The 19570-nt window shown below is 28.5% G+C and overlaps 2 protein-coding genes across 2 annotated transcripts; one reads left to right on the top strand and one right to left on the bottom strand.

The window, feature by feature from the left end:
* Positions 1-10243: 10243 nt before the first annotated feature.
* On the bottom strand, positions 10244-13859 carry LOC110716709 (protein FAR1-RELATED SEQUENCE 5-like). The gene is made up of 2 exons (XM_021895347.1): positions 13769-13859; positions 10244-11085 (listed from the first exon to the last, which is right to left on the bottom strand). The coding sequence occupies exons 1-2, from the start codon at positions 13857-13859 to the stop codon at positions 10244-10246; spliced, it is 933 nt and encodes a 310-aa protein (XP_021751039.1).
* Positions 13860-15931: 2072 nt separating this feature from the next.
* LOC110716698 lies at positions 15932-19520 on the top strand. Its single transcript, XM_021895342.1, has 5 exons — positions 15932-16692; positions 16786-17653; positions 17764-18294; positions 18486-18877; positions 18968-19520. Exons 1-5 carry the CDS (start codon positions 15932-15934, stop codon positions 19518-19520), a joined length of 3105 nt encoding a protein of 1034 aa, XP_021751034.1.
* Positions 19521-19570: the final 50 nt, after the last annotated feature.

The following is a 19570-nucleotide window of genomic DNA, read 5'->3' as shown; positions in this document are numbered from 1 at the left end:
TTAAAGCGGTTGCTGAAAATATTGATTATGGTTTTGTGAAATTGTATCCTTAGACATTACCATTACAGTATGCTGGCAAAAGTGAACATGAGATTCTTAAATCTTTTCAGCTGGATAACATTGAGTTTAAACTTGAATATACTGATGATGATGAAGATTCTGGTGGAAATATGGAAGGTCAATGTGTACCATCTGCCCTAATTGATTCTGGTAAAAATAAGGATGGTCAGGGTTTTTAATCTGCCCCAATTGAGTTCAAAGCTGATGATGACAAAGCTAGATATGTCATGTACAAAATTCCTAAAGAATACCCAACTGATGATGAGATTGATAAAATGGATATTGATGTAAGTTTAAAATCTTTTTTTTATATATATATTAATTTATTAAAGCTTTTAATTCAAGAGTTCATTATTTATTATCTGTTATTATGCACTAAATTCTGAAAGCTTTTTTTATTATAACCTGTCATTTAGTTTAGTTTGGTTTAGTTTTATTAGGAGTAAGAAATTTGATATCAATATTAATATGAGATGTTGATCAGGAATATCATAGTTTTTTTTCAGGAATGGAATAATTTTAGTCAGAAAATAACTTATATCTCAATTGCATTCAAGTCTTACATATAATTCTAAAAGTTAGAAATTATAAAGTCAGATATAAGAATATTTATATCAGGAACTGATATATGTTTATCAGTAATAAAAAAATTAAATACCCAATTGATGATGTCAATAGTAACTATTTTCTATTTAACAATTTTAGTCCAGAAATAAGATTATTATAATCAGGATTTAGTTTGTTTTCTTCATATATTAGATAATTTAATTAAGTTCTTGGTTTATTTTAACATTCTAAATTTCAGGAATTAGCAAGTTCAAGTCAGAAATAAGATTAGTATGATCAGGAATTATATATTATTAGTCAGGAATTAGAATGGTTAAAAAATATATCTCAATTAGGTAAAACATTGTTTAAATTAGAAATTATATTACTTTTAACAGGAATAACATTATTTTTGTCAGGAATGTGTTATTTTTTGTCAGGATTTAATTTTTTATAGTCAGGAAATAAGGTATCAGTTTCAGGAATAATGTTGTTTTATTCAGAAATTATTTAATTTTTATCAGGAATTAGAATATTGAGTGAATTTTATGTTGGATATGTTATTATATTTAACTCATTCATTTTTTAAACTCAATTTTTTTTATCAGGATGTGAAAAAGAAAATGATGAAATTTGGTCGTGACTTGAAGATTGTATCAGAGAACCAAATTCACTTTGCTACTAACTTGAAGGATGAGGCAATAAAAAGTTCACAAGAATCTCAATCTCAAGGAGGTGATGATATATATTCCAATCCACAGTTCTTAGCTAAAATTGATGAAATAGTACAGTGTTAGCTGCTTTGAAGAGCAAAGAGTTAGCCACTGAATTGGATAACTTTGATCTTAAACTTAAGTCTGATGAAATTGTAAGTTTTATTACCTTTATCTTTATTTTTTATATGAAATTTAACTCAATTTTTATTTTTGATATTAATGTTTATTTTATACAGGTGAATAATGTTATTGGTGATCTTGATTTGTCAAAATTCTTTAGTCAAGATATACCTAAGAGTGATAAATTAGAAGATAGAAATGAAGAAAAAGAATCTGAAGAAGAAAAAGAATTAACTGGTATCCCTGAATAGATACCAGAGAAAAATGAAGATGAAGCTGATGTTTCACTTGGTTCAAAAGCTGCTGCTGTTCACCAAGGACCTGTCGCCGATGTTTCACTTGGTGCAGAAGTTGCTGCTGTTGACAAAGTAACTGATGTTGTTGTTTCAGATGTTGAAACTACTGCTGTAAAATCTGAACCTGTCACAGCACCAGGTGAAAATGTGGTTAGTTCAGTTGGTAAGGAGGGTGTTCTTGGTTCTTCAACATCACCTCCTAGGACACCAAGGAAAGCTAGGGGACTCAATGAAGTTTATTCTGGTGGTTTGAATGATAATCAGGCTAGGATTGTGCAAGAAGGTAGGAGTTTTTAAATGGGAGATCAGTCTATGCCAAAATTTGATTTAATTACCCCAACTCCTCCTTCTCCTCAACCATCAAAGGAGCAAATTGCAGAAGTTACTGAAAAAGAAATTCCGATAACTGTTGAAGAAGAAACAAAAGATGATAAAGATGATGACAGCACATCTAAGGTCTAATATTTGTATTTTATTTGAATAATTTATTAAAATACTAGTAATTATTGTATTAAAATTGAATATTTTATACAAATAAATTTATTTATTTTTTATTTATGTTATACATATGTTTTCAGGTTTTTACTAAATCTGATGATGTTGGTCAGAGTAAAGTTACAGTAGAACATCAATCACCTATTGATGTTGTGAATAAGGTAATTTTTTTTGTTATTTTTTTCACAAATTAAATTATTCTGGTCACGAATTAGATTTATTTTGTCAGATATTATATAAGTTTTGTCAGTAATTGAAATATTTTTGTCAGGATTTAAAATATAGTTGTTAGGTTTTTAATTAGATTTACTGTATCAGGAATAATTATATTTCAGTCAGTTATTAGATGATTTGTGTAGGAAATGATAAAATTTTGTTCAGATGTAAATTATAACTCTAGTTGTTCATCAGGAATAAAGCTGTCATTTTCAGTTATTAGATTACCTTTATCTGTAGTAAGAATATTTTAATCAGGAATAATAATTTTTTGATCAGAAATTTACTTATTTTTTTCAAAATAATACATTCTTAATCAAGAAAAAGATTTATTCAATCAGCTATTAGATTAATTTTGTCAGTAATAAGAATATTCCTATCAGGAATTAGAAATTTGAGTTCATTAATTAATATAGGTTATTATTGTTTGCATTTAAGTTATTTGTTTTTTATTTTAATACATATTATTTTTTCTATAGGAAGCTCAGCCTAGAGATACAACTGAAGTTTTAGATTTATTGAGAAATAAATATGTTGAAACGGAAACGGTTGCCAATGAATCTGTTCCAACTGAAGTTGTAAAATCTCCTAGTGCTCCTCATCCTACCCTTATTGTTACAGATAAAAGTCATACTCCTACTGCTGCTGAATTATCTCAAGATGAGTTTGACCTCAGACTCCTAAAACTCACATTCAGTTAATTGATGTGGACAAATTTCCTACTGATAAAAATGTCCCTCCTGAAATTAAATTTATTGCTGCTGATGCATATGCTGAAAAAAAAGGTTGAGAGATTGCAATATCTAAGAGATAAACAGCTGTTGGAATTGAAGGCTAATTTGGAAGCATCTAGTTTGGATTCAGATTGGGTAGACCCCCCTATTGATAAGATTCCGATTCAAAATCGAGAAATGATTGTCTCTAGGAGTTTGCAAGAAAATAAGCCTTTGTATCTGAAAAATTTAACTGAGCATGAAAGATATATGTGTGACTTCCTCTTTTTTAGAAAATACGATGAGTTGTATGAGTTAGATCCTACAAAAGAAGATGAGGGAGTTAAGGCGCCTAACAACAGTTTGTATGTGCAAGATACAGGTGATGTTATCAATCAGTTTAAAACTGAAGATCTTTCCCAAAGCGATATTATTTTGGTGAAAGAGGAGTTTTGTTCGGTGCGCCCCTCTGTCTGGATTAATAGTGCTATTCATGATACTTGTGCTTCTGCTTTGAATCTTGAAGATAGCCAAATAGCTAACAAAGGAATATTTCAGTACAAAAGATTTGTTTTTTTTTTACTGGAGTTGCTATAAGTTTTTTTTTTTTTTTTTATCTTTACTTATAATGTTTAGAATTTTAATGTATATAACATAATATATGTTTCAAATTTTTTTTTTTTGTAGGATTCTGTACAGAGATATTTAATAAAGAGAGATAATTACAAAAAAGATGTCAAGATGATAAAAGAACAGGAAAAATTTTGAATTCTTTGGAAAATAATCTAGAAGAATATGCAACTTTTAAGGAGAAGTTGAAAAAATTAGAGCTCAATCTGGAATTGAAAAAACATGATGCTAATGATGTTTATGCTTCCATTGAAAAATGGGTTGATCGTTTTTCAAAGTTAAACATAGCAGAAGCAGAGTTGGTAAGTTATTAAATTTATTTTGTTGTTTTTACTCAGGTAATATATTTTTAAATTCAAATACTAGCTTTTATAATTAGGTATTAATCTAATTTTTTCATGTATAAAGATATTTAATGTAGTAATTAGACAATTTTAGGTTTTAGAGTGTTGGATTAACATTACAATATTTAATCATGAATTTGATTATAATAATCAGGAATAAGATTTTATTAGTCAGGAATTACTATGCTTAGTCAGATATTAGATGATTTAGATCATGTATTGTTGTATTTTGTCAGATTTAACAATTTAAGTCTTAAATATTGTTATTCTATTCAGGAATTAAGATATATTGATTAGAAATTAAATTTTAGTCAGATATTAATAATTTATAGTCTAAGAGTTCAAGTTTTGGATTTAACATTGTCAAGTTTAAGATAATATATTATTATTATGTTTAGTCAGAAATTATATTATTATAATTAGTAATTAGATATATTTAGTCAGGAATTATCAAAGATTTTAATATTTTGTCAGAAATTATATTATTATAATCAGTAATTAGATATTATTTGTCAGGAATTATCAAGTATTAGATTATTTATGTCATTTATCATTCAGTCAGACATGGTAAAACTCAGATAAAACTAGACTCTTATGATTTATAAAATTAACAGATAAAAATATAAAAATTTAAGTCTGGTATTGTCTTATAACTTATAATAATTTAACTTTTTTTTTTGTTTTATTGTTGTAGTTAATCTTTTCCATTTGGTACAAAAATCACTATACTCTTATGGTTTTCAATTTTATTCCTGATACAATCCACGTATAGATTGGATAAATAACAGGACTGACATTGATCGATCTCACTTGGATTTAATTGATAAGTATTTGGTAAGTTTTTTGTCTAGTAACTATTTCATTTTGTTTCTTAAATATTACACTTTTGGATCCTAATATATATATATATATATATATATATATATATATATATATATATATATATATATATATATTTATATTTACAGATCAGAGTTGTTCATCGTTTTTTGCGAAATAAAGAACATCCTTTAGCGGAAATAGTTCCTGACTTGGAATGGAATACTCCAGTTTTTAGTTGGAAGATTAGCAATGAAAATTATGATTGTGGGCTTTTTGCATTAATGTGTATGCAAAAATACAATGGATTTGATGGAGGACTAGTTGATTTAAAAAGTGTAAGTGTTTTTCTGTCTTGATATTTTTTGTTATTTAAACTAATTATTTTTTAGTGTTTTTATTTCTTTATTTTTGTATAAATTTGCAGAAACAAAATTGGAAGTTGTATAGATGCAGAATAGTATATAATTTGGTTAATAGAGAAGACAATTTTTTGCGCAAGCAATTATGGAATTCTTGCATTGAATTTTCTATTAACAAAGACAAAATTTTAAAAGCTCAACCTGCAAGGAAGAAGCTGGAGGCTCAATATAAAAAGGATGTAGAAGCTATACAGAAAGAAAAAGATAGGAGATACAAGTTGGAGCAGAAGAAACTACAGGAAATGGAAAAACAGCAGAATATAAACCAAAGTTAGATAGTTTTATTTTGTATATATATTACCTTTTTGTAGTTAAATATTAGGTTTGTTTTGGTTGATAAACTTTTTTTATACAGTTATTTATATATGTATATATTTTGCTTTTTCTTAATATTATCAATCAGGTGTACATGTGTGTTTTTGCATAAGTTAGTTTATTTTTATCAAGAAAAACAAAACTTAGTTAGGAGATAATATTCAAGGAATGAGTGAATATTATCAAAGAATAAATCATATTAGTCAGTAATATCATTACTATATTCAGAAATTAGATTTATGAAATGAGTGATGTTTATCAGGAAATAAAACATGTTAGTCAGGAATAGAATTATTTTCTTCAGAAATTTGATTAATTATGTCAGGAATAATTAAAATTATCAAAACTTAATTTTGATTATAAATCTAAAATATCAAATCAAAATATACTAGAATTATAAATAATATTTTTTACAAATATTTTTAATGAATAAAAATTATTTGATGAATGTCTCAATATTAAATGAGCTGTGGATTTGGAGTTTTGGTACCAAACTCATTTGGATCTCTAGTTGTTGTTCTTCTTCTTTCAAAATGCCCTCTAATTCTTTTGTTTTTCTTTGGCCTTCCTTTTGTTTTTGGTTGTTTTGGATCTTTTACAGCATCCCTTCTCTCTTGTTCTTCATCAAGCTCACAAATTTTTTCTTCATTTGTTTGGAACACTTTTTTTTACAGATTTGTACATTTTTTCCAAAGCATCATCACATAATTTTGTTGCTTCTTCATTCCCTTGACATATACTTACAAGGTTGTAGAAATTCTTTGTTATTGATTGCCTCCAAGGAGTGTTTATTAATGAATGATCCGTAGTTGCATTTCCTAAAAAAAGAATTATTACATTTGTCATAAAATAATAAAGGTCGGGAATAAATATATCTATATCAGGAATAATATCTTTATTGTCAGTCATAACAATATATCTATATCAGGAATAAGATTAAAATATCAGGAATAAGATTAAAATATCAGAAATAAGGTACGTATAAGTATGAATAAGATATGTATAATCATAAATAAGAATCTAAATATCAGGAATAATGTTAAAGTTTTCAGTAAAAACAATTTTGTTTTCCCCTTGAATCATAAGTGTTCATATATCATAAAAAGTTATAAAATATCAAAATATAATATATTTTATGATAAAAAAGTTATACAAATTTGACTAAAGTCAAAATAAAGTTATATAAAACTGAAAAAGTATTTAATTGCAACTTCAAAAAGTCATAAAATATCTTTAAAAAACTGAAAAGTATTTAATTGCATTATCAAAAAGTCATACTAATCAGATAAAACTGAAGAAGTCATATAATTTTAAAGTAATTTATTCCATCATGAAGAAGTCATAAAAAACAGAGAAAAGTCATAATTTCTTCTGTTAAATTACATGACAATTATTTTTGTTCATACATAACATATTTTCTATTTAAAGGTTGTTTAAATCAAGTTTTTCTATTAAAAACCTTAAATTAACAACCTCTATTGTTTCTATATAAGGTTGAGTACTTTTTTTTTGTACATTTTTGAAGACAATGGCTGATTTCAATGAAAATTTGGCAAAATGTTTAAGTTCAGATCAATTTATCGGTTTAGTTTGGTAAAAATATTTAGCTTTATATTTTTTTTTGTTTTGTATCTTAGTAAATATTTAATGTTTTAATTCTGTTTTGTGTTTTTTTTTCAGCCACTTCCTGTAGATTGGAAAAGTTTTCTGTTAAGATTCACAGGTCCCGTTAGAGTCTATCGTGGAAATAATGGAAGATTTTGGAAGGTTAGAGTGTTAAGCGTTCCACAAAATACAGGAACTTGTGGTGGTTGTTTAATTGATGATGGTTGGACAAGCTTTGTATCATCAATTAATATTGTTGAAGGAGAAAGACTGGATATTTATTATGATAATGATTCAAATTTTTACATTAGCGTTTTTCGTCCTGATGGTAATGAGAGGGTTCCTACTGAAGCAGAAAATGGTATTAATGTATAAGTTTATTTGTAAATATTATATTAATAAGTTTATAAAGTTTGTAATAAATAAGTTTATATTAATAAAAAATAATAATTTATAGCAGGTATAAAATTATGTTTGTCATAATTAAATTGTTACCTCAATAAGGAATATAATTTTTTCGTTCAAAAATTAGATTAATTTCATCAGGAACAGTTTATTTTAGTTTGGAATTATAATAATTTATGCAGGAATTAACATGCTTTTTTAATCAGGAATAATATTTTTTCTTTCAGGATTATTATTCTTTTACTCAGTTATTATATTATTTATGGCAAGAATCAAATCATATTTCTTAGAAATTATTTTTGTTGTATTTGTGTAATGAATTGTAAAATTTAATTCAGTTTTCATATTTTATAGTCAGATATTAGATAATTTTTGAGAGATAATACTATATTTTAATCAGTATTTCAATATATTCAGATTTTAATTACTGTTTTGGAATTAATATTTTTAACTTAGAAATAAGCTTAACTTAGACAGGAATTAGATTTTATTAGCCAGTTGTTTCATTTTATTAGTCAGATGTTAATTTTCTTTTATGTGCATAATGTTTGTGAATGAAAAAACACTTCTGAATAATTGCACTATGTTACCTCAATAAGGAATATAATTCTTTCGTTAAGAAATTAGATTAATTTCATCAGGAACAGTTTTATTTTAGTCTGAAATTATAATAATTTATGCAGGAATTAACATGCTTTTTTAATCAGGAATAATATTTTTTCTTTCAGGATTATTATTCTTTTACTCAGTTATTATATTATTTATGGCACGAATCAAATCATATTTCTTAGAAATTATTTTTGTTGTATTTGTGTAAGGAATTGTAAAATTTAATTCAGTTTTCATATTTTATAGTCAGAATTAGATAATTTTTGACAGATAATATTATATTTTAATCAGTATTTCAATATATTCAGATTTTAATTACTGTTTTGGAATTAATATTTTTAACTCAGAAATAAGCTTAACTTAGACAGGAATTAGATTTTATTAGTCATTTGTTTCATTTTTGGATTGGTTGATTTATGTCAGGCATAATAATATTTTACTCAAGAATAATAATATTTTAGTCAGGAATTAAAGAGTAACAGTCAGATATTATATAATTAACGTCAGTTATTTTTCTATTTTTGTCAGGCATAATAATATATTAGTCGGCATTTAAAGTATTATAGTCAGATAATAGATTAAAATCATTTAATAGGAATTAAGGTGATTTAAGTTATTCCATTGTATTAAAAATCAGAAATAATATTATTTCTTTCATGATTAATATATTTTTAGTCAGGTATTATATTATTTAGGGCAGGAAATAAATCATATCTCTCAGAAAATTTTTTTTGTTGTGTTTTTCTAAGGAACGATAAAATTTTATTCAGCTATTCTTATATTAAAGTCAAATATAAAATGATTCTAGACAGATATTACTATATTTTAGCCAGGAATTAAATATTTTCAGACTTTAATTAGTGTTATTTGATTTACGTCAGTTATTAATCTATTTTTGTCAGGCATAATAATATATTAGTCAGTTTTTAGATTATTTTGATCAAAAATTACATGAAATTCATAAGGAATTACATGATATTCAAATAGTTTCATTTTATAGTCAGATATTAGATAAGTAATTGCAGTAATTAATAAATTTTTGTCAGGTATTTTAAAGTCAAAATAAGATATTATATAACTCATGTCAGTTATTAATCTATTTTTGTCAGGCATAACAATTTGTTAGCCAGGAATTAAAGTGTTTTAATTACATATTAAATATATAATGTCAATTATAAAATTTATTTTCTTCATCAATTTTTATATTATTTTCATCAGATATTACATGATATTCATTAGGCATTAGTAAAGTTATAGTCATTACTTAGACAGAAATCAAATAATTTCATTTTACAGTCAGCTATTATATAAATTATGGCAGTAATTGACATATTTTTGTCAGGTATTAAAGAGTTAATGTCAGATATTAGATAACTCCATTAGTTTTTAATTTATTTTTGTGAGGCATAACAGTTTATTAGTCAGGTATTTAAATGTTTAAATTAGATATAAAATTTTATTCATCTATTCGTATATTATAGTCAGATATAAAATAATTCTAGTCAGATATAACAATATTTCAGTCAGGATTTAAATATTTCAGAGTTTAATTTTTGTTTATTATTTGATATTTTTAACTCATAAATACATTTAACTTAGACAGGAATTAGAAAATATTAGTCAGATATAATGTGTTTTATCTTAGGCATTGATTGATTTAAGTCAGGCTTAATACTTTTTTCAGGTAATACATTATATAGTTAGTTTATAATTATTAAGAATTAAATAAAAAATTCAAGATTATTTTATTTGATACAAAACATATCCCAATATAAAATACAAATACAAATATTAAGTTGAAACTGCTTACCTCTGGTATGGCGTTGTTCATTGCAAGATCTTGATCAGGGAAGATTGATTTTAGTTCAATTCCACACATTGACTTTTTGAAGATTGATCAGTTATGAATGCACATCCAAACATTGTTGTTTTTCAGTGATTGTTTATACCAACAAATGGAGCACATATCAACCCATATTTGTTTGTTCTGTATGTTGTATCGAAGATTAAAACATCACCATAAGATTTGAAATCTTCAAGCATTTGGGATTCACGCCAAAAATAGCTCACAACATTATTTTCTTCTCCAAATTTCAATCTATAAAAGAATGAAGGATCTTGATCTGCTCTTTCTTGAAGGGTGTCTAATACATTTTGCATGTCTCCACCTTCAACCATACTCATTTTCACCCTTGATACATAATTAAGGTGATCTCTCTTAGTATGACCTACACATTCTTCTCCTCTAGCTTCATTGCTTATATAATTATAAGCATCCATTGGTTTAATACCACTCTCAATCATGCTCTCAATTAGTTCACCCATTGGAGCTGATATTTGCCTTTCTGATCTTAGATGATGTCGTTGAACTGCTATAACCAATTCATGATTATGCTTTAACTCATGTGTAACAGCTTCAAAATTTCCTTCTTTGTTTTTCTTGAAACGAATATGGGCTTTGCATCTAGTTCTTGTCTCATTTACCTCCCTATCTTTTCTCTTTTTTTCTCCAGTTTTACCCAATATGGGTATTTTCACTGAATTTTGTTCACCTGCTATCTTCATTTTACCCTTTGTATGTCCTTCCTTAGAACATCTAAAATAAAACTCATACAATTTATCATTGGTATCTCTTCTCTTTGTTGATTTTCTGACACTGAAACCAACAGATCTTGAATGAGCTTTGTATAACACATATCCCTCATTGTAGTTTGATGATGTATAACTTGCTAGACATCTTCTTATGTTTTCATCCTTGTCATATTTGTAATAATCTGCAACAAAAGTATACATATGAAACATATCATAATTTATTTTTGTCAGGAATTACAATATTATACACAGTAAATAAATTTTTTTAAAATTTATAATACTTAAGAATTACCATGTCTTAGTCAGGAATTAGATTATTTAAATCAGGAATTACTAAATACTAGTCAGGAAATAAATCATCTCAGTCTGGTTTAGGATTATATTAATCGGGAAATAGGTAATATTGGTTAGTAATAAAATTATATCATTCAGAAATAATAATATTTGTATCTTATTATAATATGTTGTTCATTGTTCATTATTTTCAGGAATTAGATTATTTTTGTCATTTATTAGATTTGTTTTGTCAGGAATTAAATTCTGTATGTCAGGTATTAAAATATTTTGATTAGGAATTAATTTGAATATATCAAGAATTAGATTGTATATTTCAGGAATAAAATTGTTTCAATCAGAAATTAAATTGAAACAATTTTATTAATCTAATTTCAGTCACAAAAAATAGTCAAAATATTACTCAAAAAATAGTCAAAAAATGGTTTGAATTAGAAATTAGATTATAATAGTCAGGAATAAAATTATCTCAGTCAGGAAAATAGATAACAAATTACTTAGGACATAAATGATATAGTCAGGTTTAAGATAAAAATAGTCAGTTAGATTATTGCATACAAGAATTAGAATTTGAAAAGTCATGACTTTCCCTCTTCCAAAACATAAACACTCAAAAAACACGTAAAATCATTTACCAGACATAAAATTAATTGAATAAAATGAAATGAATTTACTAGAACAGAGGTTAATTATAAATGAAAAACACATATTTGGAAAGGCATGACCATCCCTCTTCCAAAACACTGCACCAATTCACGTTCTAAACATTATATATAAGAAACCACAGTGTACAAGAAACTATATTCAGAAAAAAAAAAATTATTGCATACAAGAATTAGAATTTGAAAAGTCATGACCTTCCCTCTTCCAAAACATAAACACTCAAAAAACACGTAAAATCATTTACCAGACATAAAATTAATTGAATAAAATGAATTGAATTTACTAGAATAGAGGTTAATTATAAATGAAAAAGACATATTTGAAAAGGCATGACCTTCCTTCTTCCAAAACACTGCACCAATTCACGTTCTAAACATTATATATAAGAAACTATATTCAGAAAAAAAAAAAAAGACATATAAAACTATAAATTGCTTCAGTTTGAATTTTAATTAATTTTATAAGAATATAACTACTGCTACTACAAAAAGTATATTTTTTTTTCCTATTATGATCATACATTTGTTAGTTTATTTTATTTTGTTTTATTATGATTTATGTGTTTATTTTGTTTTGTTTAGATGGCTAATCAAATTGCACACCCAATTGATGCCTTAGAAGATGCACATCCAGCACTAGCAATTGAAGAGATATTATGCATGCATATTTTCCCTAGGTGCACCTTCAAATCCCAGACGATGATTAATTGTACATGTAAATATTATAATGAATTATGGTATTATAAATTTTGGATTCCAGAAATAGTATGAAGAAATCATAATTCAAATGAATGGTGGGTTGCATATGACATTATGAGGCATAATGGTTATGGTTTTCACAATGGCATGGTGTCAGACTGGGCTGAATTTCTTGATGGATTACGTTTAATTTTTGCGGAAGAAGAAGCTAAGAAGAGAAAGAGAAAAAGAGAATAGGCAAGCCAACTAGGTAAAGAGGCAAAAAGAATTAAAATAGAGGATGTTATTAGTAGCTTATCTTCAATGTTTTGCAATTTATTATAATTAAAAACATAACATTTCAGTAATATGTATTTTTTTGTAAATTTAGTTGATGTTATTTTTTTTTTTTGAGGGGAATTTTATTTTTTGTTTTGTAAGACGTTATAAAGTAATTAAATGTTTTTTGAAATTTATAATACTCAGGAATTAGTATATCTTAGTCAGGAATTAGATTTTTTAGATCAGGTATTACAATATACTAGTCAGGAATAAAATTAACTCAGTCAGGTTTAAGATAATATTAGTCACGAAACAAATAATAATAGTCAGGAATTGTATTATCAATATTATATACAGTAATTAAATGTTTTTAAAATTTATAATACTCAGGAATTAGCATATCTTAGTCAGGAATTAGATAATGCTGGTCAGAAAACAGATAATGATAGTCAATTTTAAGATAATAATAGTAAGATATATTATAGCATACAGAAATAAGATTTTTTTATCAAGTCAGAAATATTTTTCTGATCAGAAATTACAATATATTAGTTAGGAAATATATTATCTTACTCAGGAAATAGATAATGATGATTAGAAATTATAGGAATGGAAAGAAAATAAATAATATTAGTCAGGAAATAGATAATGATAGTCAGGTTTAAAATAATGATAGTCAGTTTTAAAATAATAATAGTCAAGTTTAAAATAATATTCAGACAGGAATACTAGAATTTTTAATCCAGTCAGAAATATTTTGAAATTGTCAGGAATTACATTATTTTCACTAATTTCCATATAATTTTTTTTAGGAAATAGGTTTCCATAGGAATAAAATTAATTCAGTCAGGTTTAAGATAATATTAGTCAGGAATTATATTGTCTGCAACTACATCAATAAATTACAGAGCATTTAATAATTTTACAGAACATTTAATTATCAGTATACCTATTATACTTGCAGCATCTTCATCTCTTTCTTCATCATCTCTTTCTTCATTGATATTGTCTCCTAAAATTACATTATCTGCTGCATTCATCATTAGTGTTAGTATATTTGAATTTCACTCTAAAATTATCAAAAAAAATGGATTCAAATTAAAATTAATTTTCTACTACATGTAATATATACAATTCGTGAAATATAAATTAAGCCTGATTTCAAATTCGATTGGAATATAAATTAAGCCAGATTTCAAATTATAAGTCGAAATTAACTACGATCTGAAATTCGATTGGCGTTGATTGCAAATAATAAGTTGAAATTAACTTGAATTTAAATACGATTTGATATTAAATCGAAATTTAATACGATCTGAAATTCAATTTGGCTTGCATGCGAATTATAAGTCGAAATTCATATTTCAAATTCACTATGATACAATCTGAAATCATGAACTAAATTATATGTAATTTGAAATTAATTATATATGATTCGAAATTACATACAATCAAAAGTATGAACTAAATTGTACCTTTTCCAGCAATAATTGAGCTAGAAATTAATTCTATAGGTGAATCAGAATCTCCTTCAATCATCATTCTATTGTTTGATTTCTCCATTTTTTTATGGAATTTGAAGATTAGAATTCTCTGAAACTTGAGGAAATGAAGTGGTTGAAATTTGATGAAATGAAAGCGTTCGAAATTTTCAGTGAATGACGGCGCACGATATTTTATGAAAATGATGAAAACGAAATATTCAGACACTGTATAAAATGGCGCGCGGGCTTTGGTCGGGTTGATCAGGCCCGCACCTTTTTAATTAAGGAGCCCGGACTCACGTGAGTCCAGTCTCACGCTAAACGCTTTGATTAAGGAATGAGAAGATTCTCAAAGTCATATTATTGACCTTATATGTTTTGATGATGACTCAAGGAACCTAAGCAAACCTATAACAAGTTTAACTTTCGGTTTTAGCTTTGATTTATGACAGGTTTGTGCTAGGAAATTCTTGAGTGAGAAGGGAGCATGGAAGAAGATCAGAGCTAGCTATGGAAGAATAAAGAAATCAATCAAGTCGTGTTCCTTGGAGGGAACTGAAGCTCAAGAGTTGAAGCTTCAAAGGAAAGTTCCTTGAGTGAGGAACTGCAGCTTCAGAGTCGAAGCTTCTCAGAGTATCAAGGAGTCTAATGTATTTTATCTTTACTTTAGGCAACTTGTATTTGTGTTAAGTACAATTGATAGGATTTAAGTGGATTCAATTTTATTTGATAAAGATTTTATTTTCCATATTTTAACTTGTTTCAATTTTATTTTGAAAAATATCTTTTGAGTTAAAATATCTTGTTAGTTAAAAAGATTTTCTATTTTAATTCTATCCTATTATTTTGGAAAATCTGATTTGGAAAATATTCTTTATAAACGACTATTTTACTTGGTCAAGGAAGTTGAGAGAAAATAGGAAGCAGTAAACCACCTCCTTGTAAAGTGCTCAGCTTGCTGCCCAAGCACCCACGCACGAATTACACTTCCTTGTTTTAAGGGAGTTGTGGTTAAGTGGTTATGAAGGCAACTACGATTTAACTGCCAAACTCTTTTATAAATAGCCTTGGTTTTTCAGTTGGAAAAACACACTTGAGCATTACAGTCTTTTAGCTTTTAAAAAGAGTCATAATCCACTTAAGTCCTTGAGTGTCTTTGTACTTAGAAATTTAGAGTTTAATCTTTGAGTTGTATTGGGTTAGAGTTTGGGGAAACTCTAAGAGTGTTTGATTGCTTTGAGTGAAGCAAGGAGAAAGAGAGAGTGTTTGAGAGTTCGACTGGTTGAGGGATCAGTTGAAGGGAGCTTAAGTTCATAGAGGAACTTGAGTTTAGAGTCTTAATTTGTAATAGGTTGTTTGCCCTATTATTATTAAGAATTGAGTTTAAAATCTCTTGTGGACGTGGTTTTTCTTCTTGGTTAGGGCCAAGAAGTTTTCCACGTAAAATCTCTCTTTGCACTTTTAGTTTTTATTCGAGTTCCTTTATAAATTCCGCGAAAATTACCCTAGTTCCTCTACAATACAATTCACCCCCCTCTTGTATTGTTCATTCGAGTCAACAATTGGTATCAGAGCCTGTTCCTCGAAGAAATCAGGAAACCCTGACGAGTTAAGTTCCTGGAAGCAACATGAACAATCACGAGAAACTGGAAGAAGGTTACTCTACGCAGCGTCCTCCTATGTTCAATGGGAAGTTCTACACCTATTGGAAGAACAGGATAGAAATTTTTATCAAAGCTGACAACTACCAAGTTTGGAGAGTTATTGAAGTTGGTGATTTCGAAATCACCAAAACAGTTGGTGAAAATGAGGTAGTACCTAAACCCATGTCTGAGTTACATAAGGAAGATTTTGAAAAAATGAAAATTAATGCACTTGCTGTTAAATTATTTCATTGTGGTCTTGGTCCCCATGAACACAATCGTGTTATGGGATGTAAAAATGCTAAAGAAATTTGGGATTTACTACAAGTAACACATGAAGGAACTAATGAAGTGAAATGCTCTAAAATTGATATGTTTATGTCTAAATATGAACGTTTTGAAATGCAATCTAAAGAAACTATCCAGGAAATGTTAACAAGGTTCACTAACATTATTAATGAGCTTGTTTCTCTTGGAAATCAAATACCTATTGATGAGCAGGTCAGGAAAGTTCTAAGGAGCCTCCCTCAAGATCAAAGATGGAGAGCCAAGGTGACTGCCCTACAAGAAACTAAGGACTTCACGAAATTCAACATTGAGAAACTTGTCGGTTCCCTCATGACTCATGAGTTTCACTTAGGAACAAGCAATAGTGAAGGGAACAAAGGAAAAGGCTTAGCTCTCAAAGCTGGTGATCAAGAAGAATCTAAGGTAGATGAAAAAGAAGCGGCTATGTTGGTGAGAAGGTTCAAAAGAATGTTCAATCGAAATAATAGAACAAGGAACTTCACCAAAAAGTCCTCTAACTCAAAGGCCGATTCTTGATGTCACAAATGTAGATCCCTAGATCACTTTATTCGTGAATGTCCCTTGTGGGAGACTGAGAAAGGTAAAGGGAAGGCCAAGGAACAGAACAAGAGCAACAAAACTCCTTACAACAAAACAGACATTAGGAAGGCTATGATTGCTGCTTGGGGAGATTTTGAGAGTGATGATGAGGAGGAACAACCTGAAGAAGAAACAACCAATTTATGTCTAATGGCCAAACGTGATGAAAAGGCCTACAATGATGAACTGGCTAAAGAGGTACGTGCTGATCCTAATTATCTTAGAACACTTCCTAAAGAAGTACTTATTGATTACATTTTAGAAATGGAAGATGATTGGATAATAGATATTAAAAATCTTAATGAATGTGAAAAAGCTCTTAAAGTCTGCAAGGAACACGCTACCTGGATTGAGAACCAGCGTACTGATGTTCAAGGCAGATTCTTTGATCTTTTTTATAAGAATCTTCTTCTAAAAGAAATGAATGAAAAACTCAAGTATGAAAATATTATGGTTAATGTAGAACTGACTCAATACAAGCTTGCCAGTACTGACTTCAAATCGTCAAGTTCCTCTTCTAAATCATTGCCTAAGTTTAATGAAGATTTTGAAAAATTAAAACACAATCTTGATGAGTTAAGAATTGAAAAGGCTAATTTAGAAAAGGAACTTGCAATCAGAAAAGAAAGAAGCACTAGTCTGCTTGGTGTACCTAAATGGATTGAGAATGCTCAAACCAAAAGAACTGAAGGACTAGGATACATTCGATCTAAGCATAAAGGTAAAAAGAAATATGTTGATTTACCTAGCTATAAAGTTTGTTCCTTTTGTGGGAAAACAGGTCACTTAGTGAATACTTGTTATAAGAAGGAACAATCCGTTAGTAATAATGTTAAGCAAGTTTGGGTTAAAAAATCTGATATTGCTTCAACGTCCAAGGAACCCAAGGAAACCTGGGTTCCTGAACTAATCAATGAGTTCTTTTGCAGGTCCTAGTGAGGGGGAACAACACTTGGTACCTCGACAGCGGTTGTTCAAAGCATATGACAGGAGACAAATCAAAATCCCTCTCACTTGAGACCTATTCTGGAGGAACTGTGACCTTTGGAGACAACAAGAAAGGAGAAGTTATTGGAAAAGGAAAAGTTGGAAGGTCAAGTTCCCATTCAATTGAAAATGTACTTTTGGTCGAGGGTTTGATGCACAATTTGCTGAGCATATCACAATTTTGTGACAAAGGAAACTCTGTAAGTTTTACTTCTAATTCATGCAACATCATTAATGACAAAACAGGAAGGGTTGTTCTTGAAGGAACTAGGAAAGGGAACACTTATATTGTGCATCTCAATTCTGTCCCAAGGAACAACCTTACATGCCTGAGTGCCATTAATGATGATCCTTTATTATGGCATAAACGTTTTGGATATGCTAGTTTCTCACTCATAGATAAACTTAGAGCAAGGAACTTGGCCATAGGGCTTCCTCAGTCAAGTTCCTCGTACAACATATCTGTGATGCATGTATGAGAGGCAAGAAAGTCAGGTCATCTTTTAAAAGTAAAAACATGGTAAGCACCACCAAGCCTTTGGAACTCATACACATGGATTTGTGTGGCCCCATGCGTGTTCAAAGTAGAAGTGGAAAGAAATATGTTCTAGTTATTATTGATGATTTTTCTAGATTTACCTGGGTGATTTTTCTGTCTATAAAGGATGAAACCTTTGATGAATTTGTGTCATTTGCCAAGAAAGTGCAGAAGACTAGTGGAAATCAAATTATCCACATTCGGTCAGATCATGGAACTGAAGAAAATTCAAGATCTGATGAGTTCTGCAAAGAAAATGGCATGGATCATAACTTCTCAGCCCCAAGAACTCCTCAACAAAATGGAGTTGTGGAAAGGAAGAACGGGACCCTAGAAGACATGGCAAGAACAATGCTCATAGCTATTGGACTTCCAAGGAACTTCTGGGCTGAAGCTATCAACACTGCTTGCTATATTATAAATCGGGTTATGATGAGACCAATCATCAATAAAACTCCATATGAACTGTTTAAGGGCAGAAAACCCAATATTTCTCACTTTAGAGCTTTTGTATGCAGGTGCTTTGTCCATAATAATGGAAAAAGGAACATAGGAAAATTTGATGAAAGAAGTGATGAAGCTGCGTTTCTTGGCTATGCATCAAATAGCAAGGCTTACAAAGTTTACAATAAAAATACTATGTGTGTCGAAGAAAGCATTCATGTGATATTTGATGAATCTAATATGTTTATGAATGTGCATGAACAAGACTCTAATGATTATGAAATTGGTATGGTTAGAGACAGGGAGGATGATGAAGAGGAAACCAGTCATCCCAAGGAAAAACAAGTTGAACCTGAACAAGGTCATCAGGAAAATGCTGAAGTTCCTCCACCTGAAGTTCAGGAGAAACAAGATCATGAAGAAACATGCAACATAGAGGAACCTGAGGAAGTAGAAGAAGAAGTGCCTCAAATAGGAGTTCCTTCCAGAGAGTTTCATCCAAAGCCCTTCAAATATCAAGGCTCTCAACCTAATGACCTCATCATAAGTGACATTGTCAGAGGAACTCCAACCAGATCACAGATGAGGAACTTATGTGCCTTCCAAGCCTTTCTATCCATAATTGAGCCAAGAAATCATGAAGAAGCTCTCAAAGATGCTGACTGGATAATTGCCATGCAAGATGAACTCAATGAATTTGAAAGAAACAAGGTCTGACATCTAGAAGATAAACCCAAAAATAAAAAAGTTATAAGGCTCAAATGGGT

Source organism: Chenopodium quinoa, unplaced genomic scaffold (genome assembly GCF_001683475.1).
Source record: "Chenopodium quinoa cultivar QQ74 unplaced genomic scaffold, ASM168347v1, whole genome shotgun sequence".
NCBI lineage: Eukaryota > Viridiplantae > Streptophyta > Magnoliopsida > Caryophyllales > Amaranthaceae > Chenopodium > Chenopodium quinoa.
The sequence above is the reverse complement of the archived record's forward strand: the minus strand, read 5'-3'. Positions and strand labels throughout refer to the sequence as shown.

Excerpts from the sequence above, each read along its gene's own strand:
- LOC110716709 (XM_021895347.1), bottom strand. The coding sequence starts at position 13,859 with ATGAATGCAGCAGATAATGTAATTTTAGGAGACAATATCAATGAAGAA. Across the intron at positions 11,086-13,768 it reads AGATGCTGCAAGTATAATAG|ATTATTACAAATATGACAAG; the intron begins GTATACTGATAA and ends CTTTTGTTGCAG.
- LOC110716698 (XM_021895342.1), top strand. The coding sequence starts at position 15,932 with ATGAACAATCACGAGAAACTGGAAGAAGGTTACTCTACGCAGCGTCCT. Across the intron at positions 16,693-16,785 it reads GCGGCTATGTTGGTGAGAAG|ATCCCTAGATCACTTTATTC; the intron begins GTTCAAAAGAAT and ends TCACAAATGTAG. Across the intron at positions 18,878-18,967 it reads TTTAGAGCTTTTGTATGCAG|CAAGGCTTACAAAGTTTACA; the intron begins GTGCTTTGTCCA and ends TGCATCAAATAG.